This window comes from Pezoporus occidentalis, unplaced genomic scaffold, assembly GCF_034315485.1.
Source record: "Pezoporus occidentalis ecotype Australia unplaced genomic scaffold, CSIRO_AGI_Poc_V1 ctg4, whole genome shotgun sequence".
Classification (NCBI taxonomy): domain Eukaryota; kingdom Metazoa; phylum Chordata; class Aves; order Psittaciformes; family Psittacidae; genus Pezoporus; species Pezoporus occidentalis.
In genome coordinates, this window is record NW_026915724.1 from 24,238,450 (window position 1) to 24,266,229 (window position 27,780).

At 40.4% G+C, this 27,780-nt stretch overlaps 1 protein-coding gene and 1 long non-coding RNA gene across 4 annotated transcripts; one reads left to right on the plus strand and one right to left on the minus strand.

Moving 5' to 3' along the window:
• The first annotated feature begins 14,692 nt into the window (after positions 1-14,692).
• MC5R (melanocortin 5 receptor) lies at positions 14,693-17,348 on the plus strand. Of its 3 annotated transcripts, none has more exons than XM_062633054.1 (2): positions 14,693-14,954; positions 15,832-17,348. In XM_062633054.1, exon 2 carries the CDS (start codon positions 15,914-15,916, stop codon positions 16,889-16,891), a length of 978 nt encoding a protein of 325 aa, XP_062489038.1. In that variant the 5' UTR covers positions 14,693-14,954; positions 15,832-15,913; the 3' UTR covers positions 16,892-17,348. The 3 variants fall into 3 exon arrangements, with proteins under 3 accessions (XP_062489038.1, XP_062489039.1, XP_062489040.1); XM_062633055.1 differs by having other exon boundaries at positions 14,693-14,946; XM_062633056.1 differs by having other exon boundaries at positions 14,716-14,755.
• A 2,281-nt stretch (positions 17,349-19,629) lies between these two features.
• LOC134171086 (uncharacterized) lies at positions 19,630-27,242 on the minus strand. Its single transcript, XR_009967474.1, has 3 exons — positions 26,897-27,242; positions 20,220-20,502; positions 19,630-19,809 (listed from the first exon to the last, which is right to left on the minus strand). It is a non-coding gene; the product is annotated as an uncharacterized LOC134171086 (long non-coding RNA).
• Positions 27,243-27,780: the final 538 nt, after the last annotated feature.

Sequence of the window (27,780 nt, forward strand, 5' to 3'; positions counted from 1 at the left end):
ATCCCACACCATATGACATCATGCTCAGCATATAAAGCTGATAAAGCTGTGGGAAGAAGAAGGAAAGAAGGATGTTTGTAGTGATGGTGTTTGTATTCCCAGGTAACTGTTACACATGATGGAGCCCTGCTTTCCTGGGAATGGATGAACACCTGCTTGGGATGGGGAACAGTAAATGAATTCCTTGGTTTGGTTTGCTTTGCTTGTGTGTTCAGGTTTGTTTTACCTATTGAACTGCCTTTATCTCAAGACTCGCTTTCCCACTTTTACTTTTCTGTTCTCTCCCCCATCCCACTGGGGGGGATTCTCTTCCTCATCACACTGGGTAAGACTGAGTGAGCAGCTGTGTGGGGTTTAGTTACTGGTTGGGGTTGAACCATGACAATTATGCGACCTAAAAAAGAGGTGAGGAAGAAAATCTGTATTACATCTGCAGCAGCAGTAAAACAACCTACCATGGATTTTCCACTTCCACACTGCAATAATGGCAGCCGACGTACTCAAGGATATCAAACCCTAAATCATCAATATGTTTTTATGTCATATGTCATCAATATGTTTTTATGTTGTGTCATACGTCAGTATGTTTTTGAGTAACTTTCCGCTACTGGCCAAGGCAACTTCCAGTAACTTCAGTAAAATACTGCTGTGGTGTCCTTTTGGAATAGCAAACAGATGGAGAGGGGCAAAGGAGTGAATTTCTTATACTTGAAAGTCACACCAGCCTGTTCGGTGCAAAATTCTGTTTGAATCTGTTCCTTGAAACTTTCATAATTTCCTGACCCATGGTCAAAATGCCCTTGAAGCAAAAAAGAAATATTAGAAATCAAATAGTTTTGAACTACTTATGGCCAAATTAACCATTCTGTGCTTTAAAGATTGGGTAGAGTGCTCTTGTGAAAAGCTGAAGGCTGGAATTCATTTTGGCTGATGCCTGTTGATATTCTGAGAGCTCCAAATGCTTTCCCTGAAATCAATCAGTATTTCTGTGTGTGAGGAGAGGTCACTGTGCCTTCTCTGCCAGTTGCAGTTGAACTCGACATGCTAGTAAGTAGGTAAATGTATTTAGAAGTAGGTCTATCTTACATCGCTCATCAAAGTTTGCCTTACAGCCTTCAAAATATTTTTACTTGATTTTGATGGTAAAATCCCAACATGACTTTAGAACATGACAAGTTGCTTCAATCTTGAATACTTAAATATGGTTGTTTTTTTTCCTGAATGGAAGCAGATGGTGGAATTTCATCTAATGGGATGCTTGGAATTTGCAAAATAGTGTTACTTTATTTATCTTATTAAATTATTTAATTAATTATTAATTATTTTATTATCTTATAAGAGAGCAGACTTTGGTCTCTTCAGGAACCTGCTTAGTAAGGTTCCATGGGATATAGCCCTAGAGGGCAGGGGGTCCCAAGGCTGTTGGATGATATTCGAGGATCACCTAATGCAAGCTCAGGAGTGTTGCATCCCAACTAGAAGGAAGTGCAGCAGGAGAGCCAGGAGACATCTTTGGATGGATAAGGAGCTGCTGAGAAAACTTAGAGGGAAAAAAGAATCTTACAAAAGGTGGAAGCAAGGACAGGCGGCCTGGGAAGAATACAGGGATGTTGTCTGGGAAGCTAGGGACCAGGTTAGGAAAGCTAAGGCCCAGTTAGAATTAAATTTGGATGTTACAGATAACAGGAGGAGATTCTATAGGTACATTGTGAATTAAAGACAGACTATGGAAAACATGGGCCCTCTCCAGAAGCTATCAGGACAACGGGCTACCCTGGATTTGGAGAAGGCTGAGGATCTGAATGAATTCTTTGCCTTGGTCTTCACTGGCAAAGGCTCTGACCACATCACCCAAGTCTTGGAAGGCAGAAGCAGGGACTGTGAGAATGAAGACCTTGCTCCCACTGTAGGAGAGGATCTGGTTTGAGACCATCTTAAGAACCTGAATGTACATGAGTCCATGGGACCTGATGAAATCCATCTGTGAGTCCTGAAGGAGCTGGCAAATGAAGTTGTTAAGCAACTGTCCATCATATTTGAAAAATCATGGCAGTCAGGTGAAGTTCCCGATGACTGGAAAAAGGGAAATATAAGCCCCATTTTCAAGAAGGGGAAAACGGATGACTCAGGGAATTACAATCTCACCTCCGTGCCTGGCAAAATCTTGGAGCAGAGTCTCCTGGAAGGCATGCTAAGGCACATGAAAATGAACAAGGTGCTTGGTGACAGCCAGCATGGCTTCACTAAGGGGAAATCCTGCCTGACCAATTTGGTGGCCTTCTATGATGGGGCTACAGAACTGATGGGCAGGGGTAGAGCAGTTGATGTCATCTACCTGGACTTGTGCAGAGCATTCGACACTGTCCCACACTACATCCTTGTCTCTAAATTGGAGAGACATCAATTTGATGGATGGACCACTCGGTGGATAAAGAACTGGCTGGATGGCCACACACAAAGAGTTGTGGTCAATGGCTCAATGTCCAGCTGGAGACCAGTAACAAGTGGTGTCCCTCAGGGATTGGTGTTGGGACCGGTCTTGTTTTAACATCTTCATTGGTGACACAGACAGTGGGATTGAGTGTGCCCTCAGCAAGTTTGCCGATGATACCAATCTGTGCAGTTCAGTTGATACGCTGGAGGGAAGGAATGCCATCCAGAGGGACCTCGACATGCTTGTGAGGTGGGCTGATGCCAACCTCATGAAGTTTAACCATGCCAAGTGCAAGGTCCTACACCTGGGTCGAAGCAACCCCAGGCACAGCTACAGGTTGGGCAGAGAAGAGATTCAGAGCAGCCCAGTGGAGAAGGACTTGGGGGTGCTGGTCGGTGAGAAAATGAACATGAGCCGGCTTCAGTGTGTGCTCGCAGCCCAGAAAGCCAACTGTATCCTGGGCTGCATCAAAAGGAGCGTGACCAGCAGGTTGAAGGAGATGATCCTGCCCCTCTACTCTGCTCTTGTGAGACCTCACCTGGAGTATTGTGTGCAGTTCTGGTGTCCTCAACATAAAAAGGACATGGAACTGTTGGAACAAGTCCAGAGGAGGGCCACGAGGATGATCAGGGGACTGGAGCACCTCCCGTATGAAGACAGGCTGAGGAAGCTGGGGCTGTTCAGCCTGGAGAAGAGAAGGTTGCGTGGAGACCTCATAGCAGGTATCTGAAAGGGGCCTATAAGGATGCTGGGGAGGGACTCTTCATTAGGGACTGTAGTGATAGGACAAGGGGTAACAGGTTTAAACTGAAACAGGGGAAGTTTAGATTGGATATAAGGAGGAAGTTCTTTACTGTAAGAGTGGTGAGGCACTGGAATGGGTTGCCCAGGGAAGCTGTGAATGCTCCGTCCCTGGCGGTGTTCAAGGCCATGTTGGACAGAGCCTTGGGTGACATAATTTAGCATGAGGTGTCCCTGCTCATGGCAGAGGGTTTGGAACTAGATAATCTTAAGGTCCTTTCCAACCCTAACTATTCTATGATTCTATGATTCTATTAATAAGGAAAAATCCACTCATCTTATGGATCAAGCAGAGGGCACTGGCTTCCCAAATGTTAACGGAGAAAGAAACAATACGTGAAGTAACTATTTAATTTGGACCAGTGAAAGAAAACTGGGCATAGTCGAATGTATTTACATGGCTTCCTCTAATTTCTAGCCTCTGGCAGATGACCCTCTCAGGGACCATGTACCAGGTGGGGTTTCCTGCCGTGTCCTGCTCCAGCTCCGTTGAGAGTTATCTCCTGCTCACCGTGTTGATCAGTTCTCAATGTGTGTGTCTACTCCTGACCCATATACAATGCTGAAGAATAAACTGGAAAAAAACCCTAGGAAAATCTATTCTAGGAGCAATCAGAGGTTAGTGAAAAGCTGTTGCCGTTAACTCTAGAACTCTGATTTTCAAAATCAGTGGTAATGTTTGACTGCTTTTTTTCCCAAATGAAACCCTGTACTGTATCGTAACAGCAGCTTTTCCCCACAGCTCTCTCAGCTTCTCTGGGTCTACAGACAAACGCTCACCTTCTAGCCCATAGCATTTCAAGATATAGTGGGTGATATTGCCTTGCTGTACTTCTACCCTTTCCTCTTCTTGAACAGACACTGAGATGAAAATCCACTCCTTAGCGAGCTTCAACTCCTGCATGTCTCTTACACAGTGACTTAATCTCATGTGAATAAATCCCATGCTACAGGAGGTGTCAAAACCTTTGACTGCCAGCAAGAGGCAGTTGAAAGAAGTATTCACTATCCAAGGAAGAGATATAAGGTAAGGACTCTCAAAATACCACAGTTGCTCTACTCCTGTGCACCCAACCCAAGCAGCATGTTTCATGTCTTCATATTTCCTACTGTAGGAACTGGAGGTTTTGGTCCTCCAGGCATCCTGTGCTAACAAAAGAGACAGTGAAATTTCCTTCTGCCTGGATAACATTTTATCGCAAACTGAACTCTGGTCTTTGTGCTAAAAGCTAATCTTTGGACACTTGTTATTTGAAGTCCATTATCTGACTGTCATGAATGTGACTGCGGCTATACCTCTGCTTCAGAGCAATAACCATCCTTCAATCAAAGAAAATTCTGCAGTCTCTTTTAAAGTAAAAACATTAAACCAAATCTGAAGCAAATAAAGATTGTCCTATGCAAGCCTTTTCAAAGCTATGTAAGGGAAGCATATGGAGTAAAAAGCTTAAAATCAAACCACAGTTTTGAATCCACAGGTTGTTCTTTGTTAATAGTGATACTGGCTTTTTTTCTACAAACAACAAATCAAGTGCAGTTAGTACTAAAAGAAAAAGTTCACACATAAACTTATTCAGATATAGCAGTTGATTTCAGAGGGAAATGCCAGAGCACAGCTCCAAAAACCTCAAAAGGATGACGTATTTTAATCAAGATTTCATTATCAGGCCTAAGAGAAGGTTTTTGTACCCCTTAACAAGGGCTGAGAGTGCCTTACTGACATAGTTGCTCTGGCTTTTTTCAGGCAGCAAATAGAAATAGGCTGAACTAATATGTCATTTCTCCTCTAGGAGGTTGTGTGTGAGCATACAAATGCTCACTTTCACTCGTAGACAGCAGCTGTTTTGCATTAGTGCCACCAGTTACGTGAAAGTGGTTCATCTTCTCACTGGAGGTGTACTTTTACTATTACAGCCCAGTAGGCATCTCTACCTACTTAAGTACAACAAAATGTGCCAAGCAAAACTATCCTAGTAAAGATGTCACACCTCTAATTGGTGTATCTTTTCTAAACTAGATGAAGAAAGTTGAATTGGAATTTGATATTCTCGTCATGATTGTGTGCATTTCCAGCCTTCAAGGCTTCAATCTGCAGGCTGTCATTCCTGGTCTTGCTCCTTGTCCTGCCAGCATTGTTCACTTTGATGCCCTGTGTCCTCATGTGGGAAGGGAAGCTAGAGCCTGTCTTTTTAACCACTGCACTCTGTCTGACATGTTTTCTCTCTTTGTTTCACTGAGTTTGGGATTGTGACAGATGAAATAGATGTAGCATTAAGCTGAATTTGAGCACTGTAAATATGACCTTGTTGAAAGAGATGCGTACCACTTACTGAACAGCCTTGGGGCCTAAGCCCTCACTCAGGGCAGTGGTTTGTCCATCACAGGCCCCCTTGAAGGCAGGAGCTTCGATTCCAAGCCTGCTACTTCCCAAGGAGTAAGACTTTCTTGTCTGACTGTGTCACTACTGTCAGTGGAGCTTTTTTGTTGAAGGTCTAGAGCTGGAAAAGGATCAAACGAGTAAATCAGGATCTCTTAATAGTAACCGGTCATTGGGACCTGCCTCTGAGAGAGAAGCAGCTGATACTTTTGACCTTGTTCCCTGGAAAAAGTGTTTTATTGTTGTTGGATTGAAAGAGCAACAAACCTCAGAGCGCTCACTCTTCTTTTTCTCAAATAAGCTGATAGTCTTTCTGGCAGCTAAATGCTGTGATTGGGTCTGGGTCAGGAGAGAAGGAAGACAAGTGTCATTATTATTCTTCTGCTGAGGGTGGCCACCTCATTGTCTTCATCTACTAATTGGCTCCCTCAGCTAAGTAAGTTTTCTTGAGCTAGCTCACCCTCTTGTTAATTTTTCTGTGCTTTGGTAAATATAAAAAACATTGGCTATGCATCTGTATTCCTGTTAACAAATATAGCTTGTTAGCATGCTCACCAACAAGTAGGGTCAGCCGTATTTATTTTATTTGTATGTAAAAAACATTTAAGCTAGTAGAACAGTTTTGGTTTCTAAGGCTGTGGTTTGGCACAGATTTCCTTTGGCAGCTCAGCTGGTTGCAACAGTTTCCATCTCCATTTGGCCGCTTTTTCTTCCCACTTGCATTGCACAGATCTATATATGATATCATATATAGATATATGTGAATGTATCTACACCTAGAGCCAAAATTTAGCAAAAAGTAAACATCCTTTTAAGAGGCTCCATTATTTCAACTCAGAACTGTTCCCTGATGTTGTTTGTCATATGACTTCCAAGTGTTCCTGCTGGTGTGGCCACTGTGGAGGCCAGGCTGAGAACTGAGGGCTGCTTAAGGGGCCATAATTGTGGAAATAAATGCATTTCCATTCACGCCATACTGCATGCATGCTTCTTTCATGGTTTTGTTTTCTGATGTTCATTTGTAAATGGTAATTTTCAGATAACTTTAATTATGTCAAAGAAATCGGAAGATGCAACATCTCACCTCCCTGTATTTTAATCAATTGTTATATCACTGTAACCGAGAAGCACTGCATTTTTTTCCTAGTCTTGTTTAGTCTGCTGAGAATAGACTTTTAGAAATCTGAGAAAGAAAACTGTGTCTTACTGTTTTGTTTTCTCATCATTATTGTCACTGCATTAGTAGCAGCTCGTTTGAAATCAGTACCAAAACCAATACTTGGTTGTAAACCTCAATTAACTGAACATACTCAATGAGAGTAGTTTTCTCCAGTTTTCTTCTCACTGCATATTAAGACAAAGCTCCAGCTGCCCTATTGCTGAGTTCAGCTTGTATTGGGAAGTACACTTCATGTTTCCTGCTTTTCTGAAGTGATGGTATCATTGAACTTGATAATGTTGGTACCACAGGTCAATATTAATTCTGTTACTAAAATTGAGATTTATGCTAACTAACTGTGTATTTCACTGTTGAAAATTAGGTTCCTTTTGTTTCCCCCTATTCTTTGAATAAAAGCCTGTGAACTTGCTCTGCCTGCAAATTTATTTTCTGGAGAAAAGTCAGGAGCCTTGCGATTTCTCTTTGTCTTGATTCTTCTGATTGATTTGAACCTTTGTATTAACTTGTTTGTCACCTTCTCTTCGGTAAAAAATATTTGCATGTATATAAACTGACTACACTGCTACTACTTTCCCTGAAGCCAAAGTTAATTCTTCACTATCCCTTTGTACATTTGTAAGTAGGTGTTCAGACTTTAGTTGTTCCCTGCTGGCTTTCGGGGAATTTTTCGTACGAGCTAGTCATTGACAGACCAGGGTGTATCAAGAATACACCAGGGTGTATCAAGAGTACCTGGTTTTGTTAATCAGAACCATGTTCTGTAGCTGCCTGTTGTTACTGACATTAAGAGGGTTATACTAAAGAGTGCAATCTTTGCTATTTACACTTCTGTAACCACATTGGTGGTAGCTCTGTATATTCACAGAAGAGTACAAGGAGTAAAAGAGTAGTCAGCAGGACTAGAGGGCCATGATGTTTTTGTGGTAACAAACTGCTCCTCCATCAGTGTGTCTTATATGGGTATGCGGAACAGGAACTCCTATCACGGTGTTCAGCTGTAAGGGCTACACATCTTCCCTCTTGATTCCCCAGTGATTTTCTTCAAGAGTGCTTAAGCTTTCTGCCTGTCAGCCCTGGGGACTGTGAAGGTAGGCAATTCAAATACAGATTCACAGGAAAAATTTAGTTTGTTTTTTCCTTAAGATTAAAGCTTTCCTTCCCCCAAAGTAGGAAGTGCTGTCTTTCATCCCCTAAATGGAAATGTCACAATCCTATCTTTGAACTAGCCATAGAGTTTGAGGTGTATTTTAGGCATTCAGCATCTTTAATAAGCATGATGGTAATCTTTTCAAAGTTTTCACCTCTTTGAAGGCTGTGATATTTAGCCAGCATTGTCCTCCACACTGCAATATTTAGGGGTTCAGCAGGAGGAAATAAGACAGATTCTAGATGCCAAAAAATTTTTTATGTATTAGCAATTAGAGATGGCACAAAGGAATGTAATTCAATTGAGAAGCCGTAGCATAGTCCATGCTTAGCTCTCCCAGAAATTGATTTCCCAATTGATCCAATAGTAACTGATTTTTGGAGACACAAATCTGCCATCCCTCTTAGCCTGAATTATTAACCCACACACTGGGCTTTCTGGGTCATTCTGTTTAGAACCAGAGCTGGCTCTGGAGGCTGCCCTCTCCCTGAAATCATACTGGGTGTCTTTGGTTGACTTGTATTTTTTTGAGGTGGGATGGGGGTTGGATAATGTTTTTTGTTCATGATTCAAATCTCTTCTGGTCTTTTATAACCAGGCACTTTGTAAACCCAGAAAAGCCAGAAAGCTGCAGTTTACTGCCAGCATCATCAAACCAGCACGGCAAAAAGTTTCTTAGATTCTGCTTTACTTTTAATACTGACTTAAACACTAAATACAGCAAGGCTCATGGTACTTTGCGAGGGATTAATGGTGCTTGAATTTTTAATGCCATGAATCTGGGGGGCTTATGAGAGTAATTTGGTTTTTGTACGTTAGTGAACAGCTTGCCATCAATGAGAATGCTTTAGGGTAAACTGATTTGAGTTCTCACTGGTGTTGCTGAATGCGCTGGTTACTTCAGTATAGAAGACAATATTCCAGGTTCAGACAGTAAACTGGACTTCTGCAGATCTGTTTGTTTCCGGCTAACATCACTCACCTTTTTAATTTCGACACCTTTAGTTTCAGCCGTAGCAATACTCTGCATGTTCACTCTTTGGCAGGTGAATGTTAGAATAGAAATAATTCCTACCCCTGAAATAATGTTCACTGTTTTTTATTTTCAGGATACAGTGATTAAAAATCTCTACCACCCTGATATTAAGAAAAGATACTGTATATAGCAAGCTATATAGAAAAACATCAAGTTCTGAGCTAAGTGGTTATTATTTAATTCCCATTTCTGGTGTAGGTACCTCATTACATAGGAAGTAACTGCATTTTTTATCAGCCTGAACAGAGAGTGAGGAGAGAACCTGTATATCAGTACAGAGACATTAGATTAGCACTGAAAATTACTTCTAAAGAGAGAAATGTTGATACTGCTGCCATAGTGTTCTTGAAAATTGCCTGAGTAGCATGTGGATCTATGTTTAGTCATCATATGTATTGAATCAGAGACATTTGTACTTGCCTAGATATGAACTCCATGCATGGATTGCTGTATCTGCAGTTTCGCATGTGTAGCAATGTGTCTTCTTGGGTATAGTGAATTAATACTATTATCACTGTACATCTTCTCAAGGTTGTCCTTCAGCTTCTTAGTTGTCTTTCCATACCCATGCTGGGCTAAAATATCAGCACCTGCCTGCAGAGACAGCACTGGGCAGAGAGAGTCTGAGTTGTCAGGTCTCTGCTCAAACCAAGCAGCCAGCCCAGGGTGGGGAGCGCAGCGCTCCCAGGGGAGGGTCCATGATGTGCTCTTGTGTTTGTCTGGCAGGAAGGAAGAGGGAAGTGAGCTTAGACCCGTGGCCTACAAAAGCCAGAAATCATTCCCCCCTGCCCTTCCATTCTGTCATTGAAAAGACACCCCTGTTTCTTGAGCCAAAGGAAATATTTGGTAGGCTGTCATCACACGGCAGACCTGTTAAAATCAGAGAGCTCCACATTAGTCCCACCTAGAACAAAATGGGTCTTAGGGAGGGCTACGTTTTAGATTCTGTCAAGAAGAGTTCAAATAAAGTCTGCTGGTTCTTGCTGGGAGCAGATGTTGGAGCACACCTTCAATAGTGCCTGCAGCAGAATGATCTGCTTCTAAATGGGTGACTGGAAGGTCCACCTCTCAGCTAATGTGTGCCTAGCACTTTTGTTACAATTCCATTAGTTCAATTCCACTCCATTCTAGTCCACTCCATTCTGTTCCATTCTATTCTGTTCTGTTTATGGAGTCTGCAGCTGGCATTTCTGTATGATTCACCAGATCTGTACTGCTGACCCATGCTCTAACAAAATGTTGGAGCTAGATTCATTACTGGAATTGCCTCCCATTAGAAGCGCAGAAAAATGATGGTTACTAAACCTCATTACCCTTTTCCAGTTTAGGGGGTTGGTTTAGGTTGTTAGGATATGTCTTTTTACAAGGCCTTTTACACTGCCCTGCCTCTTTCTCAGCTTTCTACTCTGATACGAGAAGCACCAGCTATAGGTAGTAACTGAGAGTGGCTAAAGATTGTTTCAAACCATTTTAAAAGACTCAGATGAAAGAGGCTATGGCCAGAAGTGCTAGTGAAGTGATACTAAGTATATCTGATCCTACCCTTTAACAGGGCACGGTTTTCGTTATACTTTGATGTCTTTTTTTCAGTCTTTTTAGTGATTTCAGCTTTTTAGTGATTCTTCCTGCAAAAAAAATTTAAGTGTTGATTTGAGGATTAGGGCCACAATGTAAAGAATGTGTTCACTATACCACTGCTTACTGCAAACCCTAATTTTTAGGCTTTCAGCTGTCCCCTGGACAGGGAAGGGACTGAACTTCAAAGGGTCTATGGCGACTTCATCCATCTTTTTTTTTTTTATTTAAGGGCAGGAAGTATTGTTGCCTGATATTTTTAACTCAGTTAATTTTCTGTCGTCAGTAAAAGCTTACTGGATGGTATTGCTGGAAGGTAACAGTGGGGACCTTTATAGGGCTCGAAGCTACTCAGCACAGAGGCTAAGAGAGTTTTTCTGTCTGGGAAGTTAGAGAACATTTGTTATGTCATTCAAATGCAGAGAAGGCCACAACCTTCACTTCTGGTGATCCATGGGTTCATTCTTAGAGCAATCTGAGAGGATTCTCTGTGGCTCTGAAATACTACGCTAATGACAGCATAAGCAAAGAGAAGACAGAAGAGAGGTTTTATAAATAGGCCAAAAGCTCCAATCCAAAGCTATGTTATGAAGGACAAACGTACTTCTATAAAAGAGATAAAAAAAGCTACAGAAGGACATTGGAATTAAATTGCTTCAATATATTAGCACTGGACAAGTTGGCTAGATTAATATAAGAGTCGGTAAAACTCTTCTCTGAACCTGTTAAGATTAGCACAGATTAGTACAGGAATGCACGTGAGTGTAATAAGCTCTTCTTATAGAAACTTCTTCAGGGTATGTTGTACTATTGGCTTCATATACATTCTTTGATAAAATCAGTATCTAGCTGTCATGAAGATGTCAGGCAATTTCCTGCTGGTTTTGACATGGTATAATTTGGCCTACAGCTCAGGGTAATCATGGCCTCTCCTGTCTCAGCAGACATGCTGTGTGAGGGGGAGCTTTGACATGGTTGCTGGTGGTGCTGGTGGTAGGCAGGGGCTGGGTGTTTCTGTCAGTGACCTTGTCATGGCTCTCATTTTGGTCACTGATGAAGCCTGTGAGGCAGATACATGGCTGGAGCAGCTTTCTCATCTCTTACTGTTTCACAATGGAAAGAAATGGCATAGGACCAAAGCAGACCCTGATGTCTCTTTTTCTGCTGGAATTGTGTTTTACTTCTTTCTTATGTTCACTGATGTGCCTATGGGGCACTTTTGATCTTTTTTTTCCTGAAGCCCTGGTGAGTTCATTGGAATAGAGACTTTAAGCAGTCAGCATCTTCCTTACACCAGATAAGAGATTACATGAAGTACAGAACAAAGCACCTTTTCCTAAAGATACAGCTTTAGCACTGCTTTTGGGATGACCATGGATCTCAGATCCAGGCTTATTGGTGTATGACCCAGCTGTGCTTTTTTCTGAGCTGCAGGGAGATCTATGCACCTACTCTCCAAACCCTGCAGTCCATCCTTTTTTCCTCTTTCCATCTGTGGAAAGAAAATGGTGGTTTGAGAACAAGGCAAGGGCTTCAGTGCGTTCCTCAGGGTGCCTACTTGATGTTCACTCCAGGGTTGGGTCCTGGGATGTGTCAGTACAGCCCAATAGCTAAATAGCAACACAGGTTTTACAATGCATGAAGTACTGTTTGCCCACACTGGCAGTCCAGTCATGATCTTTGTGGCCTTGGAAAACACCTAGCACCAATCTGTCTGTGGAGACAGAGAATTCATTTAACTGAACAAATAAGGGAACTGAACACCAAGACCAGATATTCATATCTGAAAGACCAGCCTATTCAGCCAGGAGTCCTCCAGCTGGAAGGTGAAGCCACTCTTGGATTTTCCTAAGAGAATCCAAAGACCTGCTCCTGTACTTCTTTACTTGAAATACTTACTGGGTGGAGGCATGCTGATTGGGTGTCCCTTCAGTCGCTTGCTTGTCAAACCATAATGCCTACAGCTACTTGATGTAGCAATGTAACGATAAATTCTCTTCTGAATAAGAAAAGAAAAAAACCAAAAATGTCTTTTCATCTCATCCTCTGACATAAACAAACTACATCTCTATCACTACCCCAGCTTCCAGGCAGGTATTTTTTCTGCAAACTTTGTAAATAAGGAAGTAGATACTTGTACCAGAGTTTATGCCTGTGGTGTCTGACTTGTGGAAGAAGAATCCAAAGGCTGATTCATAATTTAGGTGTGAGAGCCCTGGCATTGCTCTGAGGAATAGCACCATCAAGTCTGATGTGTGATTTATTTCCTGTAATCATGTAATCGGCTGATCAACTGAGTCCTGCCACGTACAGTGAGAACTTTTGTAAAGGCAGCTAAACTGGGCTGCAAAGGACTTTATTAAACTAAACATACAGATGGATTTGGAAATGGGAAGATAAAACAGAATATAATAAACAAAAAAGGATACTGCAAGAGAAAAAACTGTAAGTGGGAATAGCACAATGTCTGCACAGTTGTTGATAGATACAGGGATGCTGAAAGAAGTAAAATTGTACTTTTAGATATATGATTTTCAGGGTCTGCAATGGGAAAACCAAAACCTATACAAAAGATAACTGAAGGTAACTAAGCTAACTAAAGATAACCTAGGAGAACTAAAACATGTCTCACATTAAAGAACAGAAAGAAAACTGCAGATGGGCATCCTCCATTCATTTCTTTTGGGCACAGCAAAGAACTATGAGCTCAGATTTAGCGCACAGGTGAGACACAACAGGGAGTGTTGCTGTTCACTAGTTTGCATTATCAGCTCAGATCTAACAGCTGTACTTGAGCATAGTTTGCTGCCTCTAGTTTGTAGTAATCTAAATTTTCTTTCCAGTAGTGGGGAGAAGGGACATGCAAAGTTCATGTGCAGACTATAACTGCATAATGCTAGAGGAGTCATTTTACTCAAATGAACAAAAATGCTTTTCACGGTGTCCTTTGGTACAAGGACTATTTGTACATAAGAACATTTTATACAATGGCCTAGGTTATTCAGCATCCCTTGAGTGAAACTAGTAGCAATAATAGAGGAACCTTCTGTGGAATATAATAGTAAGAAATACGGATTTAGCTGCATTGAAGTGATAAACTCTATCTGAATACTGAAAACACAAAAATGACACAAGATACAGCAATAAACTTTGTGTTTGTTGCTGGTAATTCTTTTAAGAAAAATGTTATAGGTTAAAAATAAGCATTTGAAGTTGCTATATGCCCCCCCCCCCCAAAAAAAAAAAAAAAAAAAAATCCAGCCTCCTAGTATGTGGAAAGGCAGTGGTTTGGAGAAGCAGGGATTTTTTATTTCATGTTAACTTCAAATGCTGCATAGTGTTTGACTGGCTGGTTAGTGGATAGCATAAAGGGCTTTTGGCAGTGCCAGGAAGGTGTGTGCTTTGCATTCCTCAGTCTGTATGCAGAAACAGAGCCCATTATCTAAAGAAAAGATTTACACTGATTTTGCCACCTTTTGAGTAAGGCCCAGAATGATCGTTGTTTACCTGACTGCCAGACCCACAGAGAGACTTCAGCCATTCCAGCACTGGGTGCTGAGTTTACCAGCTCTTAGACCCTGTAAAAACTAGGGGACTCACATCCATGTTGGGAAGCCCTGGCTCCTGGCACAGTGTACTGTGTGCTCCTTTCATGTCTGCACGGAAATCTTAGTTCTAGCAAGGAGACTGGAACGCAAACCTTTATTTGCTCTTTCCCGTCTCCCCCAGATTACTTGAATTATATCTTCTGTTTGTGGTGTGACAGTCTTGACTGTATTTTCTCTGAGTTTTGTAACAGTGTGGTTTTGATTCTTGCAAAATGATAACTGTGAATGTAAGACAAATGCTTATAATAGTAAAAAGCCTCCCACTTCAATGTGTTCTCTCACCTATTTTGGAGTACTGTTGCAGTATGAACTTAGTGAGTACTAGAAACAGCAGAGAAACCAAAAAAGAGACGTTTTGAAAGGAGCATGCCTGTGCATTTTCCCTTTTAATATATAAAAAGCTCATCATGGATTTCAGGTCAGAATCGCTGTTCAGTTAGGCAGACAAGAGAAGACCACTAGATGGTGGTAAAGCCCCAGGCCTTTGCTGTAAATCTGTGAAAAGAGAAGTTCAGAGGGGCAAAGAAGGGGAGGAGGAGCCACAGTCTGAGTACTGAAGTCATTATTGCTTGGAGTCTATAAAAAGGCACTTGCACAGTAAGTAATTTATACGTGGTCAGCCTTGACTCTATGGATTTACTCGTTTCTTTTCTTCTATTTCTGTCATCTATTCCAACCAAGGAGTCCCCAGTCTCAGATGTTGGGTGAGAAGGGGGGCTGAAACTTCTGCTCTCTGGAGGAAAGGTTGCAGGCGATGAAGAAGAAGAGCAGCTAAAGCAGCAGCTCTGGTAAATAGGTACAGTTAATTCTTTATTGCAAATGAAAGGTTAATTTTAAAAACTATTTTTTTTTAGCTTAATTTTAAGGTCCTCTCCAACCTTAACTGTTGTATGATTCTATGATATGCTTTGAATTTTATTTGCAACAAGTCACTGACAATCAGCTTTAAGTGTTCTGATTAAGAGTCTGATAGCTTATGATTTCCCCGGATATTGTCATTACCAAAAAAGCACTGAATGAAATACTCATGATCTGGAATAGAAAACTTATCTTTTATGATAGAATTCCACCCATACCAATTCTGTAACTATAGTATATTCTGAAATGTATGGATGTGCCTTGGTTAGGTTTTTAATACTATGCTCTTAAGTGGGCATGTTAGTTTTGCACAGATAAGCTGTTTATAATACAGTTCATGTGAATTTAATAAGTACAAATGTCCGGAAAACATTCAAATCTTTTACTGAAAATGTTCAATTATTAACTGTGGCAATAATTCAAACTTTTATGTATTGTATTCAAGCAAGCAAGCTATGCCCAACCTAATACCTTATTGTCCTGCATTTCTGTGGTCTGAGAATTGGGACTTAGAAAACTGTTTGTTGTTTGGCATTCAGTTTAATTTCCAGCACATTCTGAGAATATGCCAAGGGATCACATAGAATAAACAAAACTATGAATGAAGAGTACATGAGTCTCTTCATTAGTTTGTGGTTTTAATTTCCCAGTAAGTATGGGTAGAAAAACTGAGCCAATCAGATGTTAATGTAGAATCAGTAGAGGAATATGGTGTGAAAGTGGCAGGATGCGTGCAAGCCAAATTACATAGAAATAGGTGATATTTGTTTTGTCAACTTCTGCCTGTTCTTGTCATGCTATATTTTTTTTGGCAGGGTCTTTTGCCTTTTGGAAAATGCATTTACCACACTCCTTGGCAAGTCCCTCAGAAAGAACAGAACACGTTTACTTCCAGAGATGAACACATCCTCTGAACTATATGTTTCTGAACTAAACCTGAGTGCCTTTGATAGCAACTTTACTGTGCCTACTGTGAAGAGCAAGTCATCACCATGTGAACAAGTGGTTATTGCTGCTGAGGTGTTCCTAACTCTGGGCATTGTAAGCCTCCTTGAAAATATCTTAGTTATATGTGCAATAATTAAGAACAAGAACTTACATTCACCCATGTATTTTTTTGTTTGCAGTTTAGCAGTGGCTGACATGCTGGTTAGTGTGTCTAATGCCTGGGAGACCATAACAATATACTTAATAAACAACAGACACATTATTATAGAAGATGCCTTTGTTCGTCATATAGACAATGTCTTCGATTCAATGATCTGCATATCTGTGGTGGCTTCCATGTGCAGTTTGCTGGCTATAGCAGTAGACAGATATATCACTATCTTCTATGCCCTGCGTTATCACAACATCATGACAGTGAAAAGATCAGGGCTTATTATTGCATGCATCTGGACCTTTTGCACAGGCTGTGGCATTATCTTCATTCTTTATTATGAATCAACTTATGTGATCATTTGTCTCATCACTATGTTTTTTACCATGTTGTTCCTCATGGTCTCATTGTACATCCATATGTTCCTCCTGGCTCGTACTCATGTGAAGAAAATAGCTGCTTTGCCTGGGTACAACTCTGTGCGTCAAAGAACCAGCATGAAAGGAGCCATCACTCTGACTATGCTTCTTGGCATCTTCATTGTTTGTTGGGCTCCATTCTTCCTTCATCTCATCCTGATGATCTCCTGCCCTCAAAACCTCTACTGTGTTTGCTTCATGTCTCACTTCAACATGTACCTCATTCTCATTATGTGCAACTCAGTGATTGATCCTTTGATCTATGCCTTTCGTAGCCATGAAATGAGGAAGACCTTCAAAGAGATAATTTGTTGTTATAGCCTGAGGATAGTCTGTGGGTTATCAAACAAATATTAAGAAAACAAAACCAAACCAGGGGAGAGAATGAAAATTCAACATCTTGCCACACCTTGTAATTCTGCTGAAATGCCTATGGAATATCTTTCTCCATTCAGCTGTCATGATTCTGTAGCAATCAGAAACCATTTTTTAATGTGTTTTTGCCTTTCTTTCCCTCCACACGCCTCTTTCATACTGGCGGCAGGAGCTACTCAGTGCTCCTGTAATATGGGGAGAAAGAATATTTTGAATCTCATTTACCCTACTGAAGACTGGATCTTTTAAGAGGATTGTACAGGGAAAGCCTTGTTTTATTTTCTGCTAAATGCAAGGAGTGTGACCTGCTATGCAAATGACCCCATTAACTTCTCAGTGTGTTTCTCTGATACTGTCTTTCTAGATACAACATGGTTTATTTTGATGCCCAGAATTAACAGGTTTTTGTGCTAGTTCCTTCTGAAGACTGAAAATCTGAGAGGTAGCTCCAATTATCAGAGTTTACATACCTTGCTCAACAGTTATGACCAATATACATGCGCATATCAGCAATTTGTATTCCAGTCATGATTGTAACTGTCATAAAATATGTATTATTTAAGAGAACAGTGTTACCATGAGGTTCCTGGTTGGATACAGTACTCTGTCATATCTGACTATATGTATTCTTATCACTCCGGGGTGAGATGTACCATAGGTGAATTTTAAGGCTGAATATGAATACTGGACAGATTCTAGTTTCTCTGTTTTCTTTATTCACTGCAGCTAGGGGAGTAAAGGGTACATGGCCTCTACACAGTCATGTAATGTTTTTGTGGAGATGGAAATATTGGGTGAGTGGCTGCTTTTATGTAGACATTAGAAAAGCGTTTCAGCTGAGTAGCTTTTCTTATTGGAGGAAGCTATACTGCAGATTGCATTTTTCAAGCTGAGAGAGACAAAACAAGTTTGATGATCAGAAAGCATAGCAGGCAAAAGAGGAATTTCAGAACCTCAGGCACATGTAGCTATAACAGAGAGTCTTGACTTTTGCTCCTCAAACAAACATTTTTTGCCTTTGTTGATACAATTCCAAGGTGAAACCCTCATGCTTTTTGTGTGAGTAATTTACATGTAGTCATACTCTCATAAACATGCTGTTTTTGCAATAGCTGTGTAATGTACAAAATATTTGATTTATCACAGATGAAGGAAGTGCAGCTGTGGCATTATTCCTTGATGCCACTGTATGGTACATATCTTGCACTGAAATATAAGCTATGAAAATATTTCAAGCAGTGGTTCCCTATTGACTAGATATTAGAAAATTGCTTGGAAAAAATGAATTATTTCTTCTGAAAAGCTGAAAGAATGCCCCTTGTTTTTCTTGTTGTTAAACCCTTGGTTTCGGGATGCTCTAAAACTGTTGTTAATGGAAGGACTACAATTGATTCAGTGAGGCTCAGGCTATACCTTCAAGGTAGAAGTTCTGATCAGGCATTAGGAAATTTTTTTACCATAAGGGTGTTCAAATGTGGGTACAGGTGCCCAGTGGTTGTGCAGTCTCCATCCTCAGAGATATTCAGAACTTGACTGAATACAGCCCTGAGCAATCTGCTCCAAGTTAAAAGCTGACTGACTTTGAAGTTGGCCCTGTTTTGAGCAATTAGGAATAGATGATGCACAGGTCCTTTCCAACCCAAGTTTTTCTGTAATTCTAAGAAACAGTTTATAATTATGATAATCATAATTATGATAATTATAATTATGATTTTCATCCCACCTAATATTATCTCTTTTGTAAGAAGAATTGTAAGATCTTCTCCTCCACACATTTAGGAAGATAACATACTTTATGTCTTCTTTTGCTTAGAGGTTTCTGGCAGGATAGGTAAGGTGCGTATTTAGCACTAGAGCTATATCTTTTGTCTGCTGCACCTTAAAGTATATACCACCTCCAGCTCACCCATATCTCCTTCAGACATGAGTGGAAATGTTGTTCTCGGTGGAGACACCATATTATGTTGACTGTAAATATAAAGGTTGTATCAGTGCACTAAGAGCTGGAATCTTCCTTCAGCTATGCCTAAAAATTGGATTTTAGGTATGTGTGTGGTCAGTAGTGAGAATCTTGCCCTGTTTCAGTACACCTCTTAACCCTATCCATATATAGCACCTAAGAGTGGGCTTTTCCTACTATGAATGTCGATAGCAAAAGGAGATGATTCAATTGTGTAGTGAAAGGCACCAGCTGATGTTGTAAATAAATCATGAAATCTTCACTGGGTATTGCAAATAAGATGGTCTTGTACATAATTGTAAATCAACAAAAGGGAAGCCAAAACTGTAATAGCTTTGGGTATTTTCTTGAATTGTACATTACCTTTTTTTTTTGTTGGAAGTTTATTTGATGTGTAAACACAGACATATGAAGAAACTATTAAACTGGATTGATGGAAAACCCAATGTTATTTGTTATTCATTGTAATGTGTCTGCTAGCCTTATATTCAGAGGGAAAATTGCATTACAGGCTTTCACTTCTCAGTTTAAACAGATGCCTTACAAAGAAACACAATCCGAGGGTTACTGACTAATACAATGTATTTACATTCATACTTATGTTCCTGTAGGTGTCAGCATCACATCCTCATTATAAGCTTTACAGGTGGGGAGATGAAAATTTAAGGGAGAAATGAGAGTATTTTCAAGAACTGACTAGAATGGCTCCAGAAAAAAAAAACCAAAACAACAACAAAAAAAACCCAAGCTGTTTACTATAGGAATGCATATAAAATACACACCTCTGTGAGGACATGGCATGTTTAAATTTGTTTCTTTCTCCTCTTTAGCTGCAGAATAAAAGCAACATTTAACATGTTTTCACTTCTACCAGAATTTGGAAAACACTAGGTGTTCTGATAGACTGGGACAAGCGAGCATCGTGTAAGTATGAAATTTGCTGTCAAAAACCAGTATGAAACAATTAGTTTCTAGGCTGTCATTGCACCATGTAGTTGCTAACTAGCACTTACCCTGATCAAGGACTTTTCAGTCTCATGCTCTGCCGGTGAGGAGGGGCACAAGAAGCCAGGAGGAAGCAGAGAAAGGACACCTGACCCAAAGTAGCCAAAGACGTATTCCCTACCACAGCACATCATGCCCAGGATATCAACTGGAGGGAGCTGGCCAGAAGCGATTGACTGCTGCTTGGGTTGGGCTGGGTATCAGTCAGTGGACAGTGAGCAATTGCATTGTGCAGTTTTCTTTCCTTCCTTCCCCATTTAGTTTTATATTCTCTATCTTTTTTATTTCCCTTATCATTATTATTATTAGTATGATATTGTACTTCAGTTATTAAACTGTTCTTACCTCAACCTGTGGGTTTTACATTCTTTCAGTTCTCCATCCCATCCTGCCCAGTGGGGTGAGCAAGCGACTGCGTAGTACTTAGTTATCGACTGGGTTTAAGCCACAACAGTCTCCAATGCCTTGTTGGAATCTTCCTGCCTCTCTTCAGTAAATCCTTCTTTAATTGGTTAGCTTCTTGCACAGAAGACCAGCTTGTGGTGACCACTGTTGTGTCAGGGATTGCAGTGGGTGGTTCCAGTCTTCAGCTGTGTTGGTTTGCATGCCCAGTGCCTTTCTTACTACACTGAGTGGGTGAATAAGATATGGGAACATGGGTGTGGAAATGGAGATCCCCACATTATGGACAGAGCCATGCATAAGTCTCTGTGGTAGATTATTTCCAGCTGAGATGCTCTCCTGCCTTTTTTAATCTTATCATGTGTCATAACCTGTGGGAATTTTGGGTACAGCTTGCTCTTCATACAGGACAGAAAAGAAGCAGCTGAGGTATGTGTATGTGTGTCAATACTTACATACATGCCTACATGTGTACGAGTTCTTACTCCCAGACACAGAGTACAATCGCAAACAAGCAAAACGTATGCGAGGAAGTATAGTTTATTTTTCTCTAATCATTCTGCTCTGTTATCCAGTTATTTGTTACATTACTTTCCAATTTGCAGCTTGTTTCTCACAAATTTCTTCCGTGAACAAATTAACAATGCTCTAAACCTGAAGTAGAAGAAAAGAACCTCAAGTACCTTTTGCATCCTGAGCTTTTAAAAACTATAGTGAATTGGTGTGACAGAACAAATAGTTCAAGTCTCTTCTTGAGCTGCTTGCCTAAAAAGCACTAAGAATCTGTGACTGGCTATATTGAGCACAGAGAGTGAAGGGTCTCCATCAAAATAAAGAACAGCTGCTTAGAGGAATTATACAAAGTCTGGGTATGAGCATGGTAATCCTCTAGAATACCCTTAGATCCTCTAGCAAGCTATAGTTTAGGGACTTCCTGGGCAGTTGGCTATATTTACAGCTTTGTGACTGATATCTCTCAATCAATTTTGAACAAGAATTTATCTAATCCCTTTTGAATCTCTTTATACTCATCTGCAATATCTTGTGACAGTAAGTTTCACAGTTTAAATATGTTGTATGGAAAATTGACTTTCTTTTCTCTTATAAAACATCTACTTGGAAGTTTTGGTCTATGCCCCAGAGCCCTTATGTTGTAAAGAAGAGACATAACTGGTCCCTATTCCCTTTCCCATTTACTATCTTGCTCCCTTATAGTCCATTATAAAGTTTCTCTTTTCCAGCCAAGGATCCTAGCCTATTTAATCCCTACTGGTATTTTCATATCTTGTTGCCTTCATGTCCTGGATCTACCATATTCTTTCTGACTCACGGGAACCAGATAGGCATATAGTAATCCACATATAGGTGAAAACTAAATTTCCACAGTGCCAGACTATGTTGCATGCTTTGTTCTTTATTCTATTCTTAACAGTGTGTAACAATACACTTTCATTTAGTACAGCATGCTCCCTAATTTGGAAAATTTGACATCTCTAAAAGAATCCCCTCTCTGCAAATACTCATAAGAACTATCTGTGTTCTAAATAGTGTTACATTTTCAATGGTGAGTGCTTTGGTCATACATCAGCCCATAAAACATGCCAAAAATATGGTGCTTGGGAGTGCTTCTGTGTTTCCAGGCCCAAGTATATGCCTTGACTGAGTCCTAGCTCTGTAGCAGAACTCATCTGATAGACACACCTTCCATCTCCCTACCTCTGACAGGAAGGCAGCCTTGTCACAGAAGGTGGAAGAGCCTTGCAGTGTGTCCCAGCCATGCTCTGAGGGCACCCCAAGTTCAGGCACAAACAAACATCTCCCAGAAGCACATCATTGCTTTGAGAAGGGTGGTAAGAATGTCATTTGTGCAGATACTTCCAGATGGTGATTCATCACTCCTCTCCTTTCAATTAGGCTACTTTTATACCCAATTAAAGCAAGATGAGGACTGGAACTTTGTATGCTGGATCCAGATGACTTCAAAGGCACCAAATGAACCTTTTTTTTTGATGGCCTGTTGCATAAATGCCCTAATTAACAACAACAAAACAAAAACCCACAAAGAAAATGGGATTAATTTTTCTCTCTGGATTGCCGTTTTTAGCAGGACACAGTCACTTGTGGCAAACAATAAGTGGTGTTGCCTGTAAATTAGCTTTTTCTTTGGCTTTTGCATCTTGCACTGAAATTTTGTGCCTATTTCACCTACCCTGAAAAATGACCCCAGAAATACCTATTGTCTTTGTATTATGCCTTTTGTTTTCCATAGATTTGCTCTGAACTGCCCTGTGGAAAGAGTCATGGGTTTTGAGGACCTAAATCACTGAATTTCTGTATTCCAACAGTTCATAGTGCTGAGATAACCTTACACTGACCTCCTATTATTTCTATTTCACAGATTCCTTGCACTTTTCAAAGTCAGGAGAATCTGTCCAAGACATTCTTCCTTTCAAAAGAAACCAGAAAACACTCTTTAACTTTGTTTTAAACCTATAGCAACATAATTATTAGTAGTACCAACACTGACCTCAGCTCAGAGTCACATCACTGAAACCAGAAGAAGGTCTTTCCTAGAAGTTTTTCCCAGAGCACATAAAGAGCCCCGGCTATAACAAAGGAGAAGAGATTCCTGCTTTCTGCTCATAGAGTGGTAGATAAGTGCTGGGGCTTGGGGAAGCAAGCTTTTAAAATCTGTATTAAGCACAGACTTCACTCTTTCACAGGATGATTGCCTTTTCCTGCTGTGAGGACTGGGCTGTATTAAAAAATGTCACGGCAGACAAATTTGTGCCACATTCAGTTTTAAAGTGAGTGCTGGAAACTTGACTGAAAGTCTGTGTGCAAGACCATCACCAGATGTAACTGAATCCCATTCCACTGAAGTGTCGTGTGAGAGATCTTCTCCCCACAGAAACATATAGTAGGAATTCAGGATGTGGTAGCTCTCTAACGCCTTCCTTCTTGCAAAGGAAAATAACAATACTTTAAACATTAGTGGAAAAAATGCTGTGTGAACAAATACATGTATTTCTCATGTTTCTCAGGATCCAACTCTTTGATTGGGGGTATCTGCAAAATTAGCTCATGGGGAACCTGCTTAACTCTACTTGGAAAAAGGTAAGTTAAACCTTTGACTTCCCCTGGGCTTAAGTAAGTGCCTTGCTAGGTAATCACATTTTGTAAAGCAGGTGCTTAAAAAGCCCTTTCAAATGACAGAAGAAAGAGATGAATCACTTGAATTTCAAGTGCAGTTGCAATGACAGTTCATGTCCTTGCATAAAGTGCATAAAAAATGAAGAGGTAGGAGCTAAGTCCTTGACTGAAGTCCAGGTCTTTCATCTCACAGTGAAGCTGTTACATATTCAGGTTTCACTATGAAAAGGGACATTGGTGCGGCCACCTCTGAATCTGCAGGTGAGTTTTTGTACAAAAGGTTTGCAGACTAAAAAATGGCATTTGGTGTGGAGCCTGCTGTTCTGGGAACATCTGAAAGTCCCTCTGGCGAAAAAAGTGGAGAAATGTCTTTTTGATTAATTTGGATTGGACTTATTTTTAGGATGGTATCTGCAGTCTGCAGTCCTTGGTGCCTCTGCTGCCCAAAGCAGAGGTGCTCAGCTTCCTGAAAACTGGAAGGTGCAAGGAATTTAGGTACAGCAAGTGACAAGGCTCACAGCTCATTATTCAGCTGCTTGGTTTTGTTGGCCACATGCCTGCAGCTGCAGTCATGTGCGATTAATAACTGAACCTAGCTGTGGCATTTTATGCAATACACTGTAACTGTATTTAGAGTGACGGATATTGAAAACATGTCCAGCTTAATTAGAAAGGAATGGAAAAGAGGAAAGCCACCCTAGAGCTACCTCATGGGAGACAGCCCTGGCATACAGACAAGCGGGGGATCAAAGGCCTATTGCACAACATAATGAGTAAATAGATAACAAGTACAACATTAGCTCTGGAGGACCTTTAGAGGTAAAGTCAGGCAATACAAGGAACACCATGTGTATTTCAGATGACCTTTTGTTGAAAATGTCAGGAGATTGTCCTGAATTTATAAAGAGGGTAAAAATTACTGGACTGAATAATGGAAGGTTTAATGCCCAGGGAAGAACCAGAGTGAAAATGCAAGGAGGCTGGACACCTGGAATTACACATACTTTAAAAACTCTGCTGAGTTCATAATGGCCAGTGAAGTGCTAGCACTGTTAATGCGGGGAAAAAAAGCATCTAATGACATGAATACAGCTAATAATGATGAAGGAAATCTATGGTGAACTAACGGAGTCGATAGAGGAGAGGCCCCTCAGAGGCTGTCCCCAAACCTAATCCTAGGTCACCAGTGACTGTATCAGGTCCTCCCTACCCACACTCCAGCCCTTGAAGGGGGGATGTCCACGGAGCCCTGACAGCCATATACTTTAGAAGTGATATAATAAGCCTTCTCCACAGAGAAATAAGGAGGTGTTTAACCATCTCCAAATTGATTTTGTTTTGTTCTGTTCTGCAGTTTACCTTTCTATGATATTTTTTGATCTTTCAGCTTGACTGAGTAAAGTAACTTCTGAACAGAGCTAATTAAGCAGATATTTAGAATTCAGTAGCATCCTGAGAGTCTCAAAGTATTTTGCAAACCCTAATGAATGAAATCCCAAAAGATTGCTGCAAGATTGCTTGCAGAAGCATAGCATCACCCAGAGGGTGAAGGCAGAAAGCTAGAGATTAGCTATTTGCAAAACTAGAGTTCTAAAATACTGATTTCATTCCACTGTGATTAAGTAACACTTCTCCACAGCCACTGCACAACCTGAAAAACTGGGCTTCAAGACACGAAAAAGACATCCACAGTTTAACATAGGGTGATAGGTTAGTTCCAAGGTTAGACTCTTCTTTTCTGGAGCCCAGACACTCTTGAGAGCACAGGTGCAGTGTTTGCTGCTGAGATTGCTCCCTCAGGAGATGAATACAGTTGAGTGTATTCCTTATTTTTCTCTAGTTTCTAGGCTGTAGCTGGAGGCCTCTGAGTGGTATCTTTGTAACAGGTCCAGAATCTCTTTGCAACATGAAAAACTTGGGGGCAGCAGCTACGATCGCTGCAATGAACAGAGATTGAATACATAAGTAAATACATTGCTAAAGCATAGGTTAAGGATAAGGAGTGGGACACTGTGACTGGGAGAATGTGAAATTGTCTGGAGGCTTTATCAAAGTGTTTGAGAGCACTTTGCACGTTAATAAGTCCTCTTAATACATCATTAGTCCTCTGAAGTGCTTGCACTGCTTAGAACCATCCTCTGATAATGAAACAGATACAACCCATTTTCTTTATTAATTAACTGAAACAGTCACAGTTAATAGGATTTCAAGACTTAAAGGTGTCATGTTCACTGCTACTGACTTGGTTGTTAGCAGCAGATTTAGCTGATAGGTAAGCAAGGTTTTATTAGACTGGCATTGTTTTTCTAATAAGCCAGGCCACAGGGAAAGCACACTTTAGAAGTTGTGCTTGATGGGTTTATGCATTTTCCTACAGATTTTAATCTGTAGGAAAGAAAGTACAGTTTTAATTTAACTGTACTTTCAATATAATATCTGCTTTCATTTAAAATACTTCTCACAAAGGCAAACTTTGTAAGGCAGAGGCAGGATATTGCTAGTACAGATATAGCAAAGTACCTCTAGATGACCAACATAATTCAACTTTACAAACTACTGATTCTTAAAGTTAATGATTTTGCCACTGGAATTCCTACCAGGTACTCTGATACAAGTGTTTACATCCACCTACTTTCAGTTTTGGTTTGTAGTGTGGGGCTCAGTAGTTCCAGAGAGAAGCATGTAGTTGAACAGTAGCTCAAGGGCTTAGAAAGGAAGCTAGTAGTATAAAAACATGATTTGCTATGAAAATGCATTGGTAAATCCACAAAAAAAAGCAAAGACAGAAGCTTGTTTCAAATTGTCCCTGTTATTTTCAGAGGGAGTTAGAAAATTCTCTAGAATAGAAAAAGGAACTGAGAATACGAAATGCCATATCTTGATCTTTAAATGTGCAAGTATTCAGAAATTAGATGATGTATTAATTACACCCACAGTTTTAAACTCATGTTTTGCTACAACTTGAGGTATTTATGAAACAAATAGAAACAATTTCTATTCTACAGAAATTATCTTTCTTGTATAGGGTAAGAATCACTTAAAGTTTTTTTCTACTTCTACTCAGGTGCTTTTGACTCCCAGTTTGCTGGGGGCATTAGGGCTATTGCTGGCTATCAGTCAGTGACCCTCTAGTGCTGTTTTGTATTGCTTGTTCTGCAGATGAGGCAGTTTTTTGTTGCACTTATGATGGTTTTCTTTCCAGTTTTATTCCTTCACCAATCTACTACTCCAGTTTAGTAGTATTATGGGTCCACTGAGAACTTCTTTAAGTAACTATGTACTTCCATAGCAGCTAGTGATAAGCCTGCTTGTGCCTCCTGCAGCAACACATTCCTCTGCATTGCAGAGACAAACTAATTTAAAATTAATTCATCTTGTGGGAAAAAGAAAATCAGCGATGGATGAAAATAAGTAAAGCTTTTTAAAATAGCTTAGTTTTACTAAGGCTGCTGTCTTTGATTACTCACCCTATCTGTAGCCACCTGGTCTAAAATCCCCTTAGTCTATCTGCAGTCAGACGGTTTGAGGGCATCTGTTTCACTTTGCAGGCTTTCCTTTGAAAAAATCTGTAGTTGACTGGCACTTGCTGTTCATTAACTTTATGGCAGCATTCTTGATTTAGTCTCCAAATCAAGCAAATACGTAAGAACAGGCTGCTCATTACCAGTGCAAACAGTCTTTCTGAAATCTGCAGGACTGCATACCTGATGACTCTGGGGTAAGAGGGTGGTGCTACAGATCCTACAACTAGACTCACTGTCCCTGCAGAATAAAAGAAAATATGGCACAAGGACTGCCTTGAGGCTCCCAGGTAATCTAGCCACCTAAATATGGTGTCTTTGGGTTAAGTGTAACAGCCAGCTGCTGACAGCAGTGTCAGTGTCTGTAATGGTTCCCACAGTCTTGGTACCAGCTTGTGTAGAGATTCTTGAGAGATCTCTGCGCTGTGGGTCAGTGCAAGCGGTAGATGTTCTCTGAGTAAATTTCTTAGCTGTGTCATTTTCTCCATGTTCTGCACTTGACAAATCCAAGTGCCTAATGATATTAGATGACTCATCATGTCATTTATTTTTTGGAGGTCATTAATTTCTGCCCCTTCTTCATACAGTGTATACGTTTCATTTTGGAGCTAGAATGAAGCAAGCAAACACAAGTAAAAGGACTGTGTAGATACTATCAATGAAATAAATTTTTCACTAGGCATGTAAAAATGTGACTTTTCATGTCTGGTGCCACTATTGTATCCACATAATAAATTGAGGGGCTGTGAAAACAGCTGTGCCAAGAACTTGCTGAAACTGAGCTGTTAATAGTGAGGAATTAATACATCAATTACCTTGATGAAGAAATC